The sequence below is a fragment of the Eufriesea mexicana genome, unplaced genomic scaffold, assembly GCF_001483705.2.
Source record: "Eufriesea mexicana isolate 0111107269 unplaced genomic scaffold, ASM148370v2 scaffold967, whole genome shotgun sequence".
NCBI classification, from domain to species: domain Eukaryota; kingdom Metazoa; phylum Arthropoda; class Insecta; order Hymenoptera; family Apidae; genus Eufriesea; species Eufriesea mexicana.
Window position 1 is genome coordinate 68,931 of NW_016909100.1, and position 21,880 is coordinate 90,810.

The following is a 21,880-nucleotide window of genomic DNA, read 5'->3' on the forward strand; positions in this document are numbered from 1 at the left end:
AAACGCGACCAACGTTCGAACACATGAGTCCACCGGCACCCTCGAACCTCGTTTCTCCTCCCATTTTCACCCGGTAATGCCACCGCTGGGATTTTAATCGCGAATTTCCACCCGATGCGATGCGCTCACGCTCCCCATTTTCCGTCTGCTGATCCCTATTTTTTTTTTTTTCCTTTTCTTTCTCTTCCAATGGTAATTGCTGTACAGTCGTCGACTTGCTCCGCGCCTAATTCGCCGTTCGGGATACGACCGTGCGGATAAACACGCGTATACGAGGTCTCTCGGAGAAAGGATAGAGTTCATCGAGCGTCTTCGACGAGCGGAACGACTGGATGCGCGCGAGGGTCGTCTTTGCGAGTCCTTTGAATCGGACCGACAAATTGAAAGGATGGACCGCGCGGGGCATTGATTACGCGTGGGGTGTGCGCGAGGGTGACGTGGTGTCGCTTATGAATATTCAAGAATCGTGCGTGTCGTCGCTACGTGACGCATATATTCGCCGCCAGTTGACACGTACGGCGAAAAAGATACGGCGGGGAAGGGACGGGATTATCGAGGAAAGGAAGAAGGAGAGAAAAGGAGCGCGAATGGTCGGGACGTAGGACGATGATAATAGATAAGGGTCGCGTCTTGCCTATCGGCCGTCTCGCGTTACAGGATGGGGGAGCAACGATAATCCGCTTAGGCTCGACAGACAGATAAACTGTTTATTATTACTTCGGTTCGACTGACGGTTGTGTATAAGAACCCGAACCGGTCGATGGAAGGTTCGATATCAGTCAGTCAGTCAGCGAGTCAGCCGTTCTTACCCCCCTCGGTACCATAAAATCCATTTTCCCGCTTCTGGAAGGGACGAGATTCGACTCGGCAAGGGCTCCGCGAGGATTCGCCGCGTAATCCAGTTTTATTACTTTTCAGTCAGCGCGGGGGAATAAAAGAGATATTTCCCACTTATCCCGGATTATTTCGGAGTTAATATCTAACGAAGGAAAATAATCGTGGTACACTCGCGGGTTCACCGATCACCGGTTATAATTCACCGTCTTTTACGCGCGTTCGTTTGCCTTTCCGAGATAATCCCCGCTAGAGATTTCCCATTCGCGTCGCATACGGGTTTCCAGTTTGTCGTTCGACCTGGAATCACCGATCTTACGAACTTTACGATCCGGGGAATAGCCAGACGGCCGAGCGACAAAGTACGGGATAGACGTATCCGCGAGAATTACCGTTGCGTGATCAGTGATCCGGGGCACAGAGAGGGTGTGTGGAATCGGCGAGTAGCCGCGCCTATGTCCCCGGTTATTGGTTAATCAAATACTAAATTCCCTTGATTAGCCCCGGGATGCTTTCGGTATCTATCTAATAATACCTGCCAGATGGCCGGACAGATTTCTGTCAGGCTGCACCGTGTCTCTCGAAGCGTGTCTAATTCTGGAACAATATTAGTCGAGATGAGGAATATCGTCGATCGTTCGAACGTTCATCGTTCATCGCCGACCTGGTTTTACCGTTATATCTGAAAATTATTCACCGCTTTTTTCACTCCTTTTCCTCCGACTATTTTGAAACTCGGAATTTCAGGAAACGGGATCGATCGATGACCGAGAAACGTATTTAGTTCTCACCCCGAATTCCAGATTAAATCTTCTCATTTATAAACCCGAGTTTCCACCTTTTTCAAATTCTCCGCAGATTTAGAGAATAGCAGAATCGGAAAGGTCTGAAATGAACGTTCCGGTGGTGAAATTCGATAAAAACGGATTCCAGGGTACAGTCGGGGGGCATGAAAAGGTTTGCCTAAAAATAGCAGAAGTCGGTCAGCGATTCGCGAGCAGTGGCTCGCCTCAAACGGAAGAAATATATTCCACGTAACGGGCGAGTGAATTGCGAGGGTGACACGGAACGGTGGCGATTAAATTATCTTCAATTTATATCTTAATAAACGCTGGGGGCTATGAAAACGGAGTTTCTATGACGCCGGAAAGACGAGACACGCGTCTGGCTAAAATTTATGCGACCTGCTGCTACAAAGACTCGCGCGAGTGCAGGGCCGTGTTCGCGTGTGCGGCCGAGCAGCGTGATTCGTGCGTGAGCATACGCGATTCGTGCGCCGCGACGATGGAGTCGTAATACGACGAGGTAATGGGCGACGTCGTGATTAAATGCAACGCCGAGCGCCGTGGCATTCTGATCTTCACGGACAGCGTCGGCTAAAGGAGAGACCCGGTGACTGTGCTCCGGTCGATATTCGATGTCACGACGGAAAGGTACCGGGGACCATTTTGTCACCGAGTTCGTCTACAACCTCGAGCAGATTAGCGCGTAGGAATCTTTTCCTCGCGAGAAATAAACGACAGATTAAACGAACGCGAGAACAGGTGACAGGATTAGGACTACCGTTAAGTTTCTCTCCTACCGTTATTAAGCCTTCGTCTCTCTGACACGTTCTAATGCTCGAATTTATGCGCATTCCGAGGGACAAAAACGGGGAATGGCGGTAAAATTTAGACGACAATACGACAATTAGGATACGCCGATTAACGACAGTAGTCCGAGGGAGACGATTCCGACGAGACGAAGAAAGGAGAGGGAAAAAGGACCTAAGGGAGAAGAGCGGACGATCCGAGCTGGGGAGAGGGAGCTAGATCGGTTAATGGTCGGGGACTGACAGAAATGCGATTAGACGTTCTTGACAGAAAGAGGTTCATGATCTGGCTGGAACCTGTTGAGAGGATTCAAAGGCTTGTTTCTCTTCTTCCTCTTATTCCTCTTCTTCTTCTTCTTCTTCTTCGGTCTGTCCTTTCTGGCCCGGGCGTTCCTCGGGTTGTTGACAAGCGAGAAACCGGCCGGAGATTGGTATCCTGTGTCGTGACCGATTCATTATTCTCTTCCCGGAGTCGTGGCGAAGCTTTTGATTTCGTTCCCGCCGGTTCGCCGATTTTCAAACGTGAAAGCGACAACCATGGCGCGTAACGCGTTTCACTGAAAGAGGAGATAGCTTGAAAAGATACTCGCACGCTCGTACGCGCGCTTTCTAATTAAGTCGAGCTTTTAAACAGAACGTGCTCGGCAAGCTGGAAGAAGCGCGTCCCGTGATAGTCACGGCGGATGGTTAAGCGAGCATCGCTAATTCTTAGGCCGCCGGTAAAGACGGCGCGCCGCGGCGGGGTGTGCAACGGTCGCGAGCAAAATACCGCGTCGAAACGAAAAACCGCGTGTTTGCGCGAGTACGAGGGTCGCCGGGGTTAAAAAAAATATTATAAAAGGTAGGCGAAACGGAAAAACGACGGGTGCGCGACGGGGGTATCCTGTTTTCAGGCTAGATTCAGTAGTCTAGCCGAGTGGTAACAGGCGAGGGGGATGCAAGCGCGCGAGAGGGGCGAGAGGGAACTCTTCTCGCAAGGCGGTCTAAACGAATGCCGTAGAGGGAAGGTGGCAAAGAAGGAAAAACGGACTTGCGTCTGTTGCGAACTTCGAGTTAAGTGGTACTGTTTATTATTTGAGCTTTAGAACGCGTGGGTCTTCATTAGCAGGAATTGCAGCGAGTTTCCTTGATGGGCGGGTTGCAGCGACGAATATAACAAAGAAAAAGTTGGGGAAGAAGCCTTCCTACTTCCGGCATCTCGTTAATTAATTAAATTAAGATGCTCGCTGCGCGTCGCTGCTCCTTGGCCCTGCGATATGCGTTGTACACCCCGGATGACTGCTAAATGCCAAGGGTAGTCCGTTTTTCACGGATGCAGATTAATTGCGCGATTCCAAGAGCGAACTATCCAACGTTGAAACATGAACAACCCAATAATGGTATATCAAATATCGCAGAGATATTATACAAAATATTCGAATTCTCATATAAAAATAAATAAAAACGAAAAAATAAAATCTAAAAAGAGAAGAAGTTATTAAAACTTGAAATAAAAAAATAATTAATACCGGTAAACTCATTGCAGTAAACTACTCGTTGCAAGAGATTTTGATCATTTTACTTATTCCGAGCTAAAGGATAAATTTTTATGTTATACTTACCTTACAATACTTACCTTGTTTATCTGAATATATATGTTGCTTCAACAAATATTGCCCACTCTCTGTTTTTAAATTTTAAGGGGAACATTGAAAATTTACAAAAGATAGGAAATATCTTAAACTTTGTGCGTAGCTCTTAGCTTGGTATCGTTTCCCAAAGATTTTTCTTTGGAAAACGATACCAATTACCAGGTCTCACCGCGAGGAGGTGACTACGCATCGAGACCCGGACATGCGCCCTAGTGGCGCAACCTGCTGGTGCTATCTGTAGCAAAGGCACTCTAATCTAACTTGGAGCGAATTAAATTAAAGTGACTCTATTGACACTTTATAAAATTTCGTGTCTTACAAAGGGAACTTTGATTCGGTATACTAAAACTTAATTATCGCGACGCTAATATATTTCATTTTAACAGACTCCGATATTTCCAAGTTCCCATAAAAATAGGGAAGGAAATATGAAAGACGCGAGCAAGTTAAAAATCGCGACGCGCCCGAACGAATTCGCGATTAATTCGAAAGACCGACTAGCCTACGAGACGTACTCCCGTGTACAAGACAAGTTCATGCCTCGGCACCCTCCCGATCGAACCTAGCCCATCCAGCCACCACAGACCCTGCCATGACTTACTCGCGAACGAGAGCGATCGACGAACCAACGAAACACCCGAAATCAAGCCGAGGGTCCCTAGCGAGGCCCTGTAGCCGGTCACGCAGGCCCCTGCCACATGGGGGAGAAATTAATCATCCCATGGGGTCTGACCGTAGGCCCATATGCAATGTCACGGCTACAGGGCCCATACCCCGGTCGTGCACGCGCTGGTGCCCAGGACGACTAAGGCCGACAGACCCCCGAATTGACCCAGGTGAGTGCCAGCCCGCCGACTACCCTAGAACCGATGCGTGACAAGGGTGGCAGTGGCGAGGATGAGTGTCGGAACGAATCGTTTGGATGACTTATGAAACATGGAGTCATCGAGTACACGAGAGTACGTCGCGCAGGCTAGTCGGTACATAAGAACAATCGCGATTATCGCGAGAACAATTATGTTCTATTTGGTAAACGGCAGGGATAAGAGAGGAAAAATATGAATTGTGTATATTCACTCCAAATTAGGTGGCTTACCTTTGTACAGATAGCGCGCACATGATCCTTAGTCTAGAGATCTATCTTATAACTGCTTACTACTACTTATGTCTAAACGCACGCATCCCTAAAAAAGAAAATATATAAACCTGAAAAGAAAATATATAAATCTGAAAAGAAAGTATATAAATCTGAAATGAAACGGATTAGTATAAGGAAAGACAATAAAAGCGAAACGAATATGAACCACAATGATAAATCAAATGGAATAAACAATCTAACGATGAAACATGAAGAAACCATCGATGAGACATAAACTACCTAACGATGAGATATGAACAACCCAACGATGAAACATAAACAGTTTAACAATAAGACAGTCGAATATTATTCGAAATATTCGAATTCTCAAATAAAAATAAATACAAGTGAAGAAATAAAATCTGAAAGAAGGAAAAATAATTAATAGCTGAAAACAAAAAAAAAATAATTAAAACCTGGAAAAATATAATTAATATCTGAAAACAAAAAAAGATTAGACCTGAAAGAAGAAATTATTATTAAAATATTTAATGGGGTGGTGAGTGGGTGGGGGTAGCCAACCCTCACCTCACTTCGAGCCCCCACCCCTCGCGCACTACGAAAATTTAGATGTTACACTCGCGAAGTCGAACCGACAAATGAGTTATGCTGCGTCGCGTCGCCCCTTATATAGCCGTCGATCGGCCGAATCCCCCACCCCGACCGGAAATTTTCCAACTTTATCGATTCCATTATTTATTAATTTTCCACTCTCATAGCTAAAAATTTGTTAATTTTTTTATTGTCATTATAAATATAGGTTGCGAGCAATTTGTTAATAACAATATCAATTTGTTATTAACAATATGTTTAATAATTTATAAACTTTTTGTAAATTATAAGGACATTTTAAAATAAATTCGTTCTTAATTGAAGCGATAGTCAGTAATTTATTAATTTTTTCACTTTTCTTATAAATTTAGGTTGCAATTTGTCATTAACAATTAATTTTGTTATAACATGAATGTTTCCCTGGTGTAACTTTTCATGATGCATTCATTTTGAAATATCGTCATTACTTTTCGATTATACGTACATGTTTGCAAAGTTAACACGTTTAATTAATTTCAATGAACTTTGCCTTCGCCTACAATATCGTGCGAGACACTCATAAGGAAAACCAGCCAAACGTGCGTCTCACAGGTGAGAGCCGTGGTTTTTATGACCCAAAGTTCGTGGCTCATTTTCGCCGATGTCTTTCTGCCTCAGTTGCGTGTTATTCTTCGTCGCGTTCGGATTAAGTGGCTCGTAGTGTTCGACGTGTGTCGACCTGTCCGCCATTGTTGTCGACCATGGCACGTGGCATCGCAACTTAAATGGAAAGGTAAGGGGCTAATAAAAATTAATCAACGCGTTTCTAAAGCATCTACGCTGTTTCGTGCATTGCTTTTCTTACGCGAACGTCTGCGTGCGCTTACTGGCGGTAGTCTATAAGCAAAGGCACCGATATTTCGTAAATTTTCCGTAACACGCGAGGTAGCCCGGCACCACGAACGCGAACGTCTCCATTCGGTTGTCCCGGTGCGCCATTTTTCATTATTCGAGTGAATGCCCACGGGCAACGCAGCATACGCGATTAGCAATTTCGCTTGCACTCCAATGTACCAGGGAGATGCCTCCTTGCTTTTGTACTCGGCCACCCCCGTTCTCTATTTTTCGCACCCCGATGGACCCCCACGGGCTGTGAGTCAGAAGTCATACACGCGTTGAAATCGGGGGTATGTTCGGGGGCGGTGGCTGAGAGTACAGGCTGATTTCGGCCGTGTTACTGCGCCCCATCAGCTGAGTTATGGCATCCATAACTAGCACCTACGTCTTTCATTAACCCCGCCATTGTCGCGTGTACCGCGACCGCGTCGTTAAAGGGGGACCGAAAGATCGTCAGGGGTTAGGGAAGAGACACCTATTTGTTTTTCCTCCACTCGTATTTGCCTGCCATATGTCCCACTTATGGTACCTACGTGCGTCCTACGGGGTACTACGGTTCAACGATCGATTCCGTTCTTTTGTCTCTCGCTTTCTGGCAGATAGAATCCTTGATACCGAGGATTAAGTGACTCGAGCGGTTCCGCGTGCACCCCTTACGTGGCCCCGACGACAAACAACATCAATCATGATCGCGTATTGGATACTTGGCGACATCTTTGCCGGCGGACGAGCGTGGCGATACAGCTGTTCGATTGGGACAAAGGTTGGCGCAAAACGAAGGAAATCCTGATCGATGGTCGCGAGGATCTAGGGTCGCGTTTATACGAATAGCGGATAACGTATCAGCGTGCGAACATCTGCGACGAAACGGGTTGCGCGTATCGCGCTCGAGACTGCGCGTCGCGACTGCATACGTTCGAGCTTTAAGCTCGTTATTTTTTCTTTCCCTTTGCCTTCTCACTCACTCGCTCTCTCTCTGTCTCTCGCGAAACGAGCGTAAAATATCGCGGTACCGTAGAGGGACGGAATTAATCGCGGCGACCTTCGTACCGATACGATTAAAAAGATGAAAATCCCACCTGCGCGCGTGCACGCGCTCGCGGTACTAGCGGCATCGAGATAGTTGGGGCAATTCCAGCGGTGAAATTTCTTTTTACTTTATTCCACAGCTAGCTGCTGGTCGGTTCGACGTTTATTAAAATGTTTATTCGACGACGCTGAAATCTAGCCTGGTTTCTGTTTCACGAGCGTAGCCGCGTTCTCCGTGCCCCGGCTGCGTTTCGAAGCTTGCTATAGTTTAACGCGCACTGTCTGCAGCCGAGCGGTGGTGGCTGGCGAAAAAAAGGCCGGGCCGAAAAAAATGCACGAGTTGCGAACACGCACGAGCAAATTTTTTTCCCCGGTTCCGGGCAAATTGCTTCTTTGCCTTGTTTTTCCCATCGTTAGTGCGTGGACCTTGCGTCGATACGAACGTAAACGCATCGCAGGGTAAACAGGAATTCCCTCACCCTCGTCGCGGGGCTAGCACTCTGCATGCGCCGACGATTCCTGTAAAAAATTCACCGACAACCGATTTTCGAATTCATCGTTTCGGCAGCAGCATCGCATCCGGCAAATTTATCGAAAATTAATCGAAAACGGGGTATTGTCTTTCGCCGGGGGAAAAAATATCTGCCGGACGTCGCTCGGAACGGTCGTTTTTCGCGAGGCGGCAATTTTATATGACATCCGTTGAAATTTCGTTTCGCGGTGGAACCGTGGCGTGATTTTAAAAACGACCGGAGAACGAAGGGGGCGCGAGGCGCAAGGGTGTCGCGATGAGAAACGAGCTGTATTTTTAGCGCAACCTTTCGCGTCTGGGTGGCCCGGCTGCTTTTTAGCGTCTACTAAACACCGACTCAAAGATAAACTAATTTGTCCCGGATTTATAAAGTCCGCCTGTCCTTCTTCGTCCTCGTGAAAGTGATACATAGATCGTTTATACATCTAAACAAACATCGACTAAATCACGTTTGCCCGCAAATATTGCCGCTGCTTGTTTACCCTGTCCCCGTAACATCGATCAAATTATTTCGCGGGGTCGCTAATTTAAACGATTCGTCGTTCGATCTTCCGCGTTAATTTCTACGTCGCGGCGTTTCAATATGGCCGCGCGGAACTCGAGGACGCGGTGTACACCGTCATTGGTCAAAGAGTCTTTCCGCACCTCCGTGAAAACGCATCGACCCTGCAAGTTCCGTCGATTCGTAAACTCGTTCACGTACCTACCATCAGGATATTGCGTCCGCTCTGTTATTCGACTGTTCGCGCGTAATCCACCGGGCTACTAATGCCGTGTCGGGAATCCCTGCGATTGCGAGCCGCCATGCGTAAGAATGCGATCGTGCGAAGAACACAGAGGGTGCCTCGGAGCAGCGCGACGCGGCGCGCGGAGCACGTGATATTTTCGACGCGAAATTGCCATGAGAACATACGGGTCCGGTCACATGTGCCGAGACCGCGGCGCGAGATGAGAAACTCCCGTATGCGTTTCGGTCGGGTCGTTGCGTCGATGATTAATAGGAATCGACGGGTCGTGGGTGTTGCAGCGGCGCGAAAATACCGTCGATAAATTTTCGGATGCCGCTGTAACGGGTTGGCGAGGGAACATTTTTCGTTCGTTCATCTTTTCGCTCTCGATCGAAGGTGGTTTGGTCCGCGCACTCTCGTAGTCGGTGTCGCGTAACAAACGGCGCGAACGGTTTGACGCGTGACACCGATTGCTTCGTTACCATTCCATTCGACGGAATTAATCGATCGATTGGGTGTCGCGCGTGGGTCATTCCGCGAATGAGGATTTCGGACAAACGCGAATAAATCTGGTCGGCGCGGTGCACGCGATACGCGGCGCGGATAATACAGGTTCGATTTCGCGACGCGGCGAGTTTGACGGGGTTGAAAGGAGCCGGGGTTAGCGACACGGGCTAGGAAATATCGGACGAACAGGTTGGATCGGCGAATCGGGATAACAGGGTTCGCGAGTAAGAGAGTGGAACGCGAGGATACGGGTGAACGAGGAAATATTTCATGAAATTACACGAGAATAGATCGTTATACGCGTGTCGTTGGATTCGACCCGGAACAGTTTTTCTCCGAGCGCGCGGCGGAGGCTGTGTGAGCGGAAGCGTGAAACGATGAATACGAGCTGCACGATTTCCATAATTTCAATAACGCGCAACTTTCTCGCCGACTTAATATACCGTAAAAATAATTACTGCCGCGGAAATGGATTCAGGAGCGATCGCGTAGCGCGTAGCTGGAAAGAAAAGGCGCGATATCGTCCAGTGGGGAGGACGCGGGGGGGTGCGTGCATTCATCGCCTCGCGAGCGCGAAGGGCCAGGCGAGAAAGAGATCCTGGCATCGTCGTAAGGGAGGAAGAAGGGCGCGTCTCGGCGTCACGAACACGACTCGGTTCGATGCACGAGCACGAACTTTCGTAGCTTGGCAATGCGATACATTGTTTTCGCGACACACGCGCACACGACGGGCATACACAGGGTTATGTGTACCAGCAGGAATACGTCGCTTCGTTTTTCTCTGCTTTCTCCGGTCCGTGTCTGCACAAGTGTATTTTCCCTTATATCCCTATATCCACAGGCAGCTTGGACTTCTTCTCTCCCTCGCTCGTCCTCTCCTTCTCTCCGAACGCATTTGTCGGCTCTCGAGTAGGCGTTATTGTGTTACACGGATACGACAGCTTTCGAGATGCCTCTGTTGGCGTACACGAATCCCGGGCAAACGTGATTATTTTTCGCAATTTGCTAAGCAGATGCCCCCATTGTGCGCAGCTCTGCCGTGGCAGGAGTTTGTTTTCGCCACCCCTTCTCGCTTCCACCCCTTTCTCCTTTTCCTCTGACCTTCTCTCCCTCATCGAGCCCTCGTCTCGCCGTGTCGACCAGCGACAGGATTTTTTTTTTTCCTCTCCTTTTTCCTCCTTTTTTTCTTTTCACCTGTGTACACGTCGTCGTGCACGCGTTCGCGTTTATTTGCGAATACACACGAGCCTCGCGACTCCGCGCCCCCTGCGCACCCCTTCTAGACGTACTCGGGTGTTCGTTGATACACGTAGACACGCGAAACGCGCGAATCCACGCACGCCGGGGGCTGCATATTTTAACCAACTTGCCTACGCTCATTGTCTTCTCGGAGTCCCCGTCTCTCGTTGCGCTATACATCGAGAAATAATGATCGTACCCAACAGCATTCTGCTCCTCCATCTATTCTTTGCGAGAGAGCAAAGCATCCGTGACAACAATGTTGCACTACGCTCGAGAGATTGCGCGAACCGTGTCCTTTTCTTGCTTCGATTGTGTCCTCCCCCAACGCCAGCAAGGAGGGTGAGCCTTGCGGATCGCTGCGAGGCTTCTTTCGCGGGATATCCTGTTTCTGTTTACGCCGAAACGTTCCGTCGTTGGGAACGCGAAAGGGGTTGTCGCACGCGCGTCCTCTTCCTCCTCTCTCGCGACCGCGACCGCGACCACGATCACGACGACGACGACGACGACGACGGGTCGTTGGGTCGAGTTAGGCGGGTGAAACGAGGCCTCGAACGAGAAGAATAAGAGAACGGATCGCGATGGCTCCTGGGTCGGTGATTAAAAACGATAATTTCGAGACGGGAGCAGGTTTGCGACCGCATCGAAAGCCGATATCGGTCTTCGTAATTTTCCGAGTCGTCTGCGCCGATCGCTTCTCGTTCTTTGATTCATCGCGTACCATCGCGCGGTCGATGCGCGTTTCAACGGCGTTTCGTCGAATCGCGGGATCGCTGAGAAGACGTTGGCAAGAGAATTTGCATTGATTGGCCCGCATAATTGAATCGCATTCAGGCTTAATGAGCTCATTGTGTACGCGTACGGTACGGTTCATCGAAGCGTGTCGTCGCGGAGGTATCGCGCGTCGAAGCCTTGGCTGATTCGATTGTCCCGACAGTTGAATTGCCGCTATCGAGAGTCGATATTCCGATTGTTCCAACGTCGAGCCACGCAGGGAACGAAGGTCTCGAGCCGAACGGACACACCTGTTTGCGTCTTCCTCCGAACGCGTGATTTACGCGCGTGCTAATTCGATTATTTTCGGCGTGCCTTCGAATACGATTTCGCCGCGTGACAAGCGGAAGGTGACGGATCGATGCTGCCACGATCTATCGAAGTCGCGGCACGCGTCGCGTCGCTGAGATTAATTCCACGAGGAGATTCGAATATCCGGTTACTCGCGACGAGCAAGTACAACCTCTTCCGTTCTACCCTCGCAACTGTCGTGACACTAATTCGGCTAACGACGCTTCGCTCGTCACTCGCAACTTTATCATCGTATAATTGCTCCACTTTCCGATCGACCTCGCGACTCGTCGTTACGAAACCGGATACCGTGCTCCTCTCCCGTCTTCCGCCTTCTTAACGATACGCATCGCGCATCGAGCTTTCCGTCGTGAAAAAGTTGCCGAAGCTCGCGCACTTGTTCCGGTAGAGCGGCCGGGTTGCGAAACAGACGAATTTCGAAGAATGGATGTGCCACGAGAGGCCACGAGAGTATCCGTCACGCCGCTTGCTTCCTCAAGGAGTTGCCTTTTTCGACTCATCTTCAGCTCCCGTGCCTGCCGCTCTGCTCTTCGCGATACATTATATTTTCCCGAACGCATTCGCGACTTTTTGCACCGAGGGGCTCCGGAAGTGCGCAGCGCGCAACTTTAACCCTTTTCTTCCTCGACTTCTCCTCTCCGCCGTCTTTTGACGATCCGTGATTTCGAGTCACGCTTCAAGAGCTTCGCGAGTACCTTTGAACGTCCCTTTCTCCAATCGGTACTCCCGTACGAACCTCTCCCTCCGTCTCTCTCTCTCTCTCTCTCTCTCCGCGTCTCTCTGACGCGCGTTTCTCTCGAATTTCGAGCCAAGAACGCGAGCGATTTTTCCCTTTCTCGAGTGAAAACGCGAAGCTTACCTAGGGGTACGTAGGAACGCGTTGGATTTACAAGGCGAATTTTGGAAGCGATTCGCGTGTATCGACGACGCGTTGAATCGCGATGATGTAAGGGAGGGAAAAAATAGGAGCCGAATTAAGGGTGGTTGGTGGGGGTTACACGGGCGGGTACGAGCGGGAAATGGTGGAAAACGCGGTGGAGTAGGTCGGCTCGGGGCGCGGAAGGGGCCGCGGGCGTCACTTTGGTGGTAGCTTACTCTGAAAGCGCTCATTGAAATGGCTCGCAGCGGTCTGACGTACCCGGATCATTAATTGAAATTCCGTTACGCAAATGCTACGTGCACTTACGCGCTTCCTATGCAGCGTGTTCGACGCGTTCGCACACGGACAGACGACCGTCTCGGGGATACGCTCGAGTACCGGCACCAGACTAGATTCTATCGTTTTTATCGAGGTAAATTAGCGAGGGCATGCGCTTAATTAGGAACACGCGTTCGGTTGGTATTCGCGTTTCGCTTAACGCGGACGGCTGTTTTTGCCCGGTCGTAGCGCAGTTGTAAAAATAATTGGACATGCCACATTGTTGCGCGACAGGGCCGCGGGTGGAAATGCGCGAGGGTCGGCTGGAATAACGGAGAATTAACGATACGCTTAAATAATGCGGCGATTATGAGAGTGGCGATAAGGTATTGTGCGCGGCATGCACGCGGTGTAAAAAAGGAAACGAAGCGAAGGCTCGCGCCGCAGGGTAGCGCGCGTTGTTTGGCCGCGTAATTATCGGTGGAAACAGTTCAGAAAATAATTAAAGCGTTTAAAGATCGAATGGGATCTCGCGAGTGCGCGTGGCGCATAAAGCACGCGTGGAAAGCCAACGACTTCGTTTTTGTCTCGCGTTCGGTCTCCGTCATTTTCCCGTCTCTTTTCCGCAGCCCTCTCCTCTTTCTCTCTCTCTCTCTCTCTCTTCCTCTCTGTGTACTCCGCACGCTGTGCACGCGACTTTCGGGATCGCTCTTTCGAAGTTCACCGGCAATCCCTGTGATGTCTGCCTGGCCTTGCGAGCACAAGAGAAAATGGCACTTTTGTGTCCCGGTTACTAATGCGTCTCGTAATAATTTCGTTTTTTTTGTCGACTGCCTTTTACGTGACTCGTTTTCTCGTCGCAATTTCTGGATCGCGGTCCCCTTCGTCCCCCGCAGCGCGCAGACCGTACAGAGACGACGAGCACGAGTGGAGAAAACGGGTACGAGAGACGCGCGTGGAAATCGGTGGACGGGAGGGAAAGATAAAAAAAAGTAGAGAGAAGAATCCGCCAAGTTTTATCTCTGGACGCTTGACAACGCGACATTTTGGATTATTTGCAGAAACGAGACATGGAAGTACGGACAGAGAGACCTCGGACGGCTGGCCGGATAGCACCGACCGGACGCGTTACTCCGACCATACATCAAACAGGTGGAGGAAGAAGAAAAGCGATACCAGTTCCGCCGCCGAGGGTGCCGACCCCTATGCCCACCGCCAACAATAATCAACAAAAGTAAGTAAATTATGTTCTCGATAGCCCGCGTCGCGTTTTTCCCTCCTGCACCTCGTGCAAATATACAACGTATCTATCTGCCCCCCGTCCCCCCGAAACGCTGTGCCATCGACCGAAACGAAGATGGAAGCGTCGATAGAGCGACGTTTCGTTCGCGTCGTCGTCGAAATACCACGCGGACGTGATCTGCGATTTACGCTTCGGGACGAAATTACGCGATTCGACAATCGCGTTATTAATTCCGATTTATTCCGTTCCGTTCCGTTTCAAATCGCGCGGGTCGATAGAGGGCGAATAGTAGGCGTGCGGAAGTATGACCGAGTATCACCGTGATTCGATTTCACGCGCGTTCCCTGTCGAGTCTCCACGTCGAACGATCCTCCGCTACGATTCCACGACCCTCGCACGGACAACGGGTGCGTGCTACCTTTCGCGATGTAATCAACGATCGTTGCCGTGGTTAAGTCAACCGTTTCCCTCGCGAGCTACGACTCCGTAATTTATCAATCGCTCGAGTTCCCGTAGATTATTTTCATTACCGTTCCTAAATCGAAACAATCGCGGTTGAGGCAGTGGTTGCGCATAGCCGCGCGTATTTACCGTTTTCATTGGGATCGGCGTTTCAGCTCGCGTGACGCAAGATTCCGACAAGACGATGAGTCTAGCCTACGTCTCGCGCGTGCTCGTAATCACTCATCCCGAATACCCAAACTCCGGCGATGAATAGAACGGTTGTTGGCAGACCGCGAGACTCGTATCACTTTCTGGTGTAACGTATGTCTCTCGGTCGACGATACGACATTCCGATTCGAGTTGCCGTGTCGAACGTCGGTGGAATAAGTGTGTGTGTGTGTGAGAGAGAGAGAGACGACGCCATTAAGTAAGTAGGATTAGGCGCGCGCGCGGAGTTTGGTCTCGACTGATCAAAGTTTACCGAGCTATACTACCGGTCACTCGAGGTACTCTCGACCAATTTCAAGATGTTCTCGGCTATATACGGTATTTCGCGTAGTTTCGACAGGGCCGACGGAATAGCTGGTAACGCGGCGTCCGATTCAATTACATTAGGCGTTCGATCGTGGAAGCGTTAGATTACGCTTTTTGGAGTTGCCACGTGCTCACGAGGTAGCGAAATGCCGAGCTTTCCTACGGTGTAACCGGTAACGAACCGGCGAAGGAGGGACCCTAGGGGAGGGTATTCTTAACGCGCGAATGGATCGAAGCGGAATGCCCGGGGATGCTTTTCGTTGTGGCTCGCAAAGTGACGTGGTTGTTCATCGTCCCTCTCGATACGGCATACAACTTTATCTCGCGGTTTGGGGGGATTTTCCGCAGGTTGCCGGCCATGCCGGGCAGCGGCCAGGGCCAGGATAGGCTCCATTAGCTACGGCGCAGCAGCGAAATAGTACAGAGAGTTTGGTCCGTCTGATTAAAGTTCACGAAACACGAGACCACCGGCCACTTTACCGATCTCTTCGACCAATCTACTTCGACCACACGTTGGGCTTCCGACGGTACACGGATTTGCGGGCTTCTTTACCGCCTCCATCGTATTAACTCCGGAGTACATAAACGACTATCGTTCCTTCGCCATTCGATCGTTATTTCTGCCTCTGCGAGATTAGCAAGTCCGATTGCACGAGGATACTCGATCGGTTGCGTTCGTTGTTTTAATTGCGCTGCTTTTAGTAGCTTGTTAACTAATGCGGATTATTAAGGGGAACGTTATTCCCGTTCAGGTATCGAAGAACATGGCGGTGGGATGAGAACTGGCTGGCTGCGTCCAGTCAGACTCGTTATTCCGCGACGCGGTGGCGGCTGACGTCGCAGCTACGATAGAGCCATAAAATGTATAGCGCACGTTGCCAACCACTTACCGTGCAACTTCTGTTTCGCGGTGCATTCGAGCCACGTAGAAGACTTAACGGAGTCCCCATATCCATCGGGCAACCGGCGAATTCATTTCCCAGACGTCCCATTACACCGCCGCGAGATGCCTTTTCGGCACGTCTACGTTAGACGTTGCACTTTCCCCTAAGCCAGCGCTATATCTCCTCTCTTTGCGTTCTTCAAACCGATCCTCGCGTTTTACGCGTTCAATTACGGAACTCGCTTTCGGGCGCCGCGACAGCGACGCGCGAATTTTATGGAAAAATTTACACAATCGATTCGATCTTTTCTCTTACTCGTCTCGCTCATCTTCTATTCCGGAAATTCAGTGTTCTCGCATGGCGACGTTAGCGATCGATGGTCGGCCGGTTGTTCAAATTTTTAACGAGTCTCGCATCACTGCGAAATTAATTACTTAACGGCTGCAGTTTTTTTCCACACGTTGAAAATCAAACCCGCGTTCTCTCTCCATTTCCTAGGGTTTATTCTCCGGCGTTATCCACGCAACTAGCTAACACGGACGGTGTCTTTATGTCGTCTGTGATATATATATATGTATATATGTATACGTTATTAAAACGCGATAAGTATCGCACACTGATGCGGAATGACTTTTCCTCCCTTTCAACGACGATGCTTCCGGCATGGAAACGTGGCTCGATACGTCGATAGAGAAGCACCTTTGGTAATTAATTAACGACAGATATTATTTCCCTCCGTGAATATGGGATCGCTAAAAAGTTGGTCGGGACTGGAAACCCGACGCGATCCTCGCACGAATATTCGACGAACGAACGAACCAACGAACGAACGAACGAACGAACGGTAGAGGGTCTTAATCCTGGGCTGGTGGTTTAAAGAGAGCGAGAGCGAACGCGAGAGAGAACACGGGAGAGGCGCTCGAGGGTCCAGGCGGAAGGACGAAAAGAGAAAGGTAGGAGATTAGAGATCTACAACTTATCTCGAAAAGTGGTTTCCGTCGTTGTACAAGTGGTCGTAAGCGGCTTAAAGTCGCATCTACGCGATTTCGGTGCGTATCTCTGGCGACTTTAATACGCGGATAGATCCGCGTTCTATTAATTAGAGATTCGAATCTAGTCGCCCGTAGGAACGCGTGTCTGTCGCAGTGGCGAGCGACGCCATTTTAGAAGGAAGCCGTTGGCGCAAGGGAGAAGAAAAGAGTGGTGACGTGCACCCAGACCCGTTTTATGTGCCATTTACCGCACGAGTACGCCGACGACGCGACCCGCGTCGGTCTACGTGCACGCGTGTACGCGAAGCAGCGGGCGTAGCCGACGATGGATAAAAACTCGCGAACGCGCCGGATTAAGATCGTTTTAATTTCATTGGTTCGGGCTAATTACCCCTCTCGACGATCGGCCTCCGAATTCCCGCGGTTTCGAGTCTCACGCGGACGCGTGAGACGCGTTCCATCTGCTCGTGCAGAATAGCCGCGCTCCAGCCCCTTTTCCCGTACCCGTTCGTTTTCTTTCCTTTTTTCCAACCCCCGTTTCCCCCTTCCCTTCCTTTTCACCAATCCCGATCGAGTACTAATACGAGAACGATCGCGCGGTCGGCGGAAGAAGCACGGCTCTGCGTGCTCACCGCGAAACGCGGATCGAACGAGCAGCGTGGAAAAGTTTGAAGCGTGATGTCCGCGGGAACGGGGCCAATTATCCAAAATGTCCGCAACCATGCGAATTTTTCCCGGGGGAATTTTAATTAATTAGCAGTGGACCGTGGATGCTGGAGCCGATCCCTCGGTCGAGCGGGGCGCGCGCGCTCACGGCCGCGCTCACGGCCGCGCGGAACAGGCAAAGGTTCATTAGATCCTTCGGCTCGGGCTGAAATTCTGTCGACCACAGGGCAAATAGTTCGCAGCCGCTTTATATAAAGCAGAGAGAAGCTTTGTATCAAAGAGAGCTACCCGTATGGAGGGATTCATTAGGCGGTATTTAGCATAGTTCGAACGAGCAATGGAAGCTCGGTCTCGGGGTGGTCGGGATGCTCGGTAGACGCGAGCGTCTCGTTGCACGAAGAATCGCCGATGCGAATCGCGAAATTCCACCTGTATCGTCAAATCAAAACGGCCAGTTAACTATGCGCGTCCGCTTACGTTGTAAAACCGACCTAACTATGTCTACTGCCACGAAACTCGACGTGGCTCGGAAGTGGCTCGCGATGCTACTGCGGGTATCTAATGGGGGTGGAAGATTCCATCCTCGGGTACCGGATCCGAATTCTCCGGATCTTCGATCCAGCGGGTATTTTCGATCGTGAATCATCCATCATTCAGAGTCGAATGTCTACGTTAAAATCGTAACGACGATTTTAAATTATCGCGGGTTCTTGATCAAATGCAGAGAGAGAGAGAGAGAGAGAGAGAGAGAGAGAGGGAGAGAGACGACGATGCAGCGGATGGTTGCAATGGTATCGATGAAAACAGGTAAACTGGCGCAAAGTGTTTATAGATACGGCTTTTGACTCAGTCAGAAGGCGCTGCTGCGTTCAGGTCGGTCGTTTCGCTCGGATATTACCTGGCTGGGAAAAAGTTAGTCTGCCAGTTCGTTAATGAACCGATACGGGGGCCACGTTTATTACTATTTACCGTGACAAGTGGGACGGAACTTAAACTCGCACTGGCCAGCCCGCAAAGCGTTCTTCTCCCGCGTCAAAGGATCAAAGCGCTTTCGCTCGCTCGCTCGTTCTGTCCGAGGATCGAGCAGGCGCGTATTCATTTCTTCGAGTGCGATCGTTGGGACGCGTGTGCGTTCCGAAAGGAGATAAAGAGGAACGCGCGGCGCGTGGCAAAAGCAAGCACAACTGGGAATCAAAACGGCGGTATATCTGGCAGTATCGATCTTACTCGCGAATGCAGTCGCTCGTAAGCTTTGCTCGTTATGTAAGGTTAATCTGGAAAAGAGTCTCTCTATTTGTATCCGATCTTTGTTCGTTTGTATATGATCCACCCCCGCCCGACCCCATGGTCATCGCGTTTTATCCGTTCGGCGCTCTCCTGGACGATACCTCGACCGCTCGCTTCTAATAGACTCCACTTTCCCCGCTTACTTTTAACGAGATTTGTTTTTCACAGGGCCCGATACCATAATTGCATCAACGATTTACTTGTTTCCTCGAGGGCTTACGGGCTCATTAGCGGCGATAAAGCGAGCTCGGCAGCCGGTCCGTTTTATAAATAATTTCAGTCCGGCCGGTGACGACGTTCCTCGAATAATTTACCTCGTCTCGCAATCCGCGTGTACCATCGTCTCGTTGCTCCGCGATCCTTCCTCGCTGCTAACGGCTCATCTAACACACTCGAGGGTTCGAGAGTTATCGTGGGGTTGGCAAAGAATTTGCCACCGTAAAGTCGCCCCTAATCTGTTTACATTTAATATATTCGTTATCGCAACGGGGAGAGGGGGTGGTCTGGATGGGGCGAGGATTTGATTTCTCGACGCGCGGGCAAACGCATCGGCAGCACGACGTCGAAAGGAGAGCAATAGACGCGCGTGCAGGACGCCTTTGATGGAAGCTGGAAGCGCGTGCGAACGCGCCATCCTCGAAATACGTCAAGCGATTTAATGAGCCGGATTTCACGGGATCGGCGTCGAATGGGGAACGGGAATCTTCCTATGGGGACTCAGTGGCGTATGAGCCGATCGGAGGGGTATCGGGGAACGAAATGCACGGGCGAAAATGGCGAGAGCCCAGGGTGGGTGTACGCGGAAAACCGGGGTCAAAAGCCCGCAGAAATTTTCAACAAAGCCGCTCATTGTGTTCGCGAGCGGCAAAAGGGGTGCCAAGCCACGTATATAATGTTCGCTGGCGAACTCCGTACGCATTCTCGCTTTCTCTTTCCATCTCTCTCTCTCTCTCTCTCTCTCTCTCCCTCGATCTCTCTTTCTCGTTTGCTACGCTTACGCACCGGTTGCGTACCTGTCGTAAAAATAGCATTGCAGGTAAACCAATCCGAGCACCCGTTGGCACGTCTCTTTTCGGATTTTTCGTCTGTCGGTGCGTGTCGTTCGATTGTCACTCGCACTAGTCGACTTTGATAGGCCGCCATAACAGACCGAGTATTTCGATCAACGTTGCTCGGCTCTCGACTAATTTGACACGCGTAATATTTGTCGGTTTTCGTTGCATCTCGCTCGATACATCGATCCGCTGGTCCTCGATAATTGCCGCGTAATACCGGGTAAAAATATTCCACGGTGGTAGTAAACGGGGTAGTAGCAGCATCGAGCAGCGAGGGAAAAGTTTCGCGAGTGGCCGTGTAATTTCGAAATTTTAATCGTCCGACGCTTTATTTCCCTGTATTTGGTGGCAAATTAAGGGGTGAATGATAGGGGATGAAAAAGCAGAGTATCAGGAATGGCGATACGCGCGCGTGCTTGAAACCTTTGAGACCTACTATTTTTTCCATTTCCTTTATCTATATTTTCTTTTTTTCCTTTTTTCCTTTTTCTCTCTGAAAGACACTGTTTGACAGATGCTGCGCGATCCCGCCGTGCACCCTCGTTACGAGCCTCCAATCTCTGCGGATCGACAGGGTCGCCGATTTCACCCCTTCTGTACTCTTTTTTTCTCCGCCGCCCCGTTCTCTCCTTCGGTTCACTCGTCGCACACCCTCTGTCGCGCTTTTCGGGGCTTTAGAAAGCTGTGAACGCGTGATAATCGAGGACGTCGCTTCGATTGGCGCGATCTCGCACCTTTGTCGACTGTCGAACCGTTATGCTATAACGAGTCAGCGACGGTTAAGTTGGTTAAAGTGGCTGCTGGTTAAAGAGAACGTTTCTCTCTTTCCGTTCCACGCTTCTCCGTCCCCTGGCCCCCCTCTTCGCTTATCCGGACCAGGATATCCTCGTATCCACTCGCGTCATCCACGCGGTGGCCCGCCGCCGCTCTTCTTTCCGCACGCGAAATAACCTCAATGGCACGCTCCGCGCCTGTTCTCCGCCTCTGGTCCGCTGTCCTCGAGGCTCTCGATGCCGTGGCCAAGTGTTCACGGTGCGGCAAACTTATTTAGATTCTCGAGCGAGCAAGGGTTTCCCATGGATATCGCTTGGTTCTTTTCGCAACGTTATCGCGGACTGGATCGATCGCGTTGAAAAACCCGGAAGATTTATACGCGACAAGCTGTCGGTATTGAGATCTCCGACATCGTGGTCGTTGTGCAACTTATTTTGCCGTGATTAGCATAATTGAATCGATCGGAGATTTATAGCCGGATCAACGATCCTGTTTTATCGGCACGCGGCGCGAGTGGACGTGTACGTGTACCTCGTGTCGCGATTAGAAGCGGAGTCCTATCTCGATCTGGTGGCAAACCCGGGAACCATCGACGTCGGGACGCCCGCTGCTTCCAGGCGTCTCCGTTGGTGGGCGCCACCCTACGGTTGCGGGGTAATACCAGCTGAATCTCTTCGACCCTCGGCTAGCGGTGCTAGCTGCCGGGGACCCCCGGCTGTCGCGTCCACTCCGCGTCCGACCTTCGTGGACGCTGCTCGCGTTTAGCTCCGATCCTCGTGCTCTTCCAGTATAATCCCGATACTACTAGAAGAGAGTCGAAGAGCGGATCCTCTCGCTATTCACGGGACAACCGGTGGCCTCAGCGATCCAGCTATTCGCGTCGTGGTCGGATTGCCTGATCGTAATGGGGGTACCGCTGTAAAACAGCGGTTGTCTTTTTATCGACGCCATCGGAACCGTGGTCGGCAATCGACAGCGGCGCGTTAGGCATCGATGAGAAATTACGAGAGGCTCGACGAGGCGTTGATGGACGCCTCGGCGGAGACGTGGTCGCGGAGGAACGCGAATTTATGACTCTCAATCTGCGTTCGGTAGTTACTCTCGAAACGACTGGCAGACG

At 50.5% G+C, this 21,880-nt stretch overlaps 1 protein-coding gene across 1 annotated transcript in view; it reads left to right on the forward strand.

Moving 5' to 3' along the window:
* The window catches only part of LOC108547278 (uncharacterized), a 295,432-nt gene that overhangs the window by 28,559 nt on the left and 244,993 nt on the right, over positions 1-21,880 (forward strand). The window contains exon 2 of the mRNA XM_017899726.1: positions 13,943-14,115. Within this exon, the coding sequence (XP_017755215.1) occupies positions 13,952-14,115 (164 nt within the window). The 5' untranslated portion in view covers positions 13,943-13,951. The remainder of the gene's footprint in view (positions 1-13,942; positions 14,116-21,880) is intronic.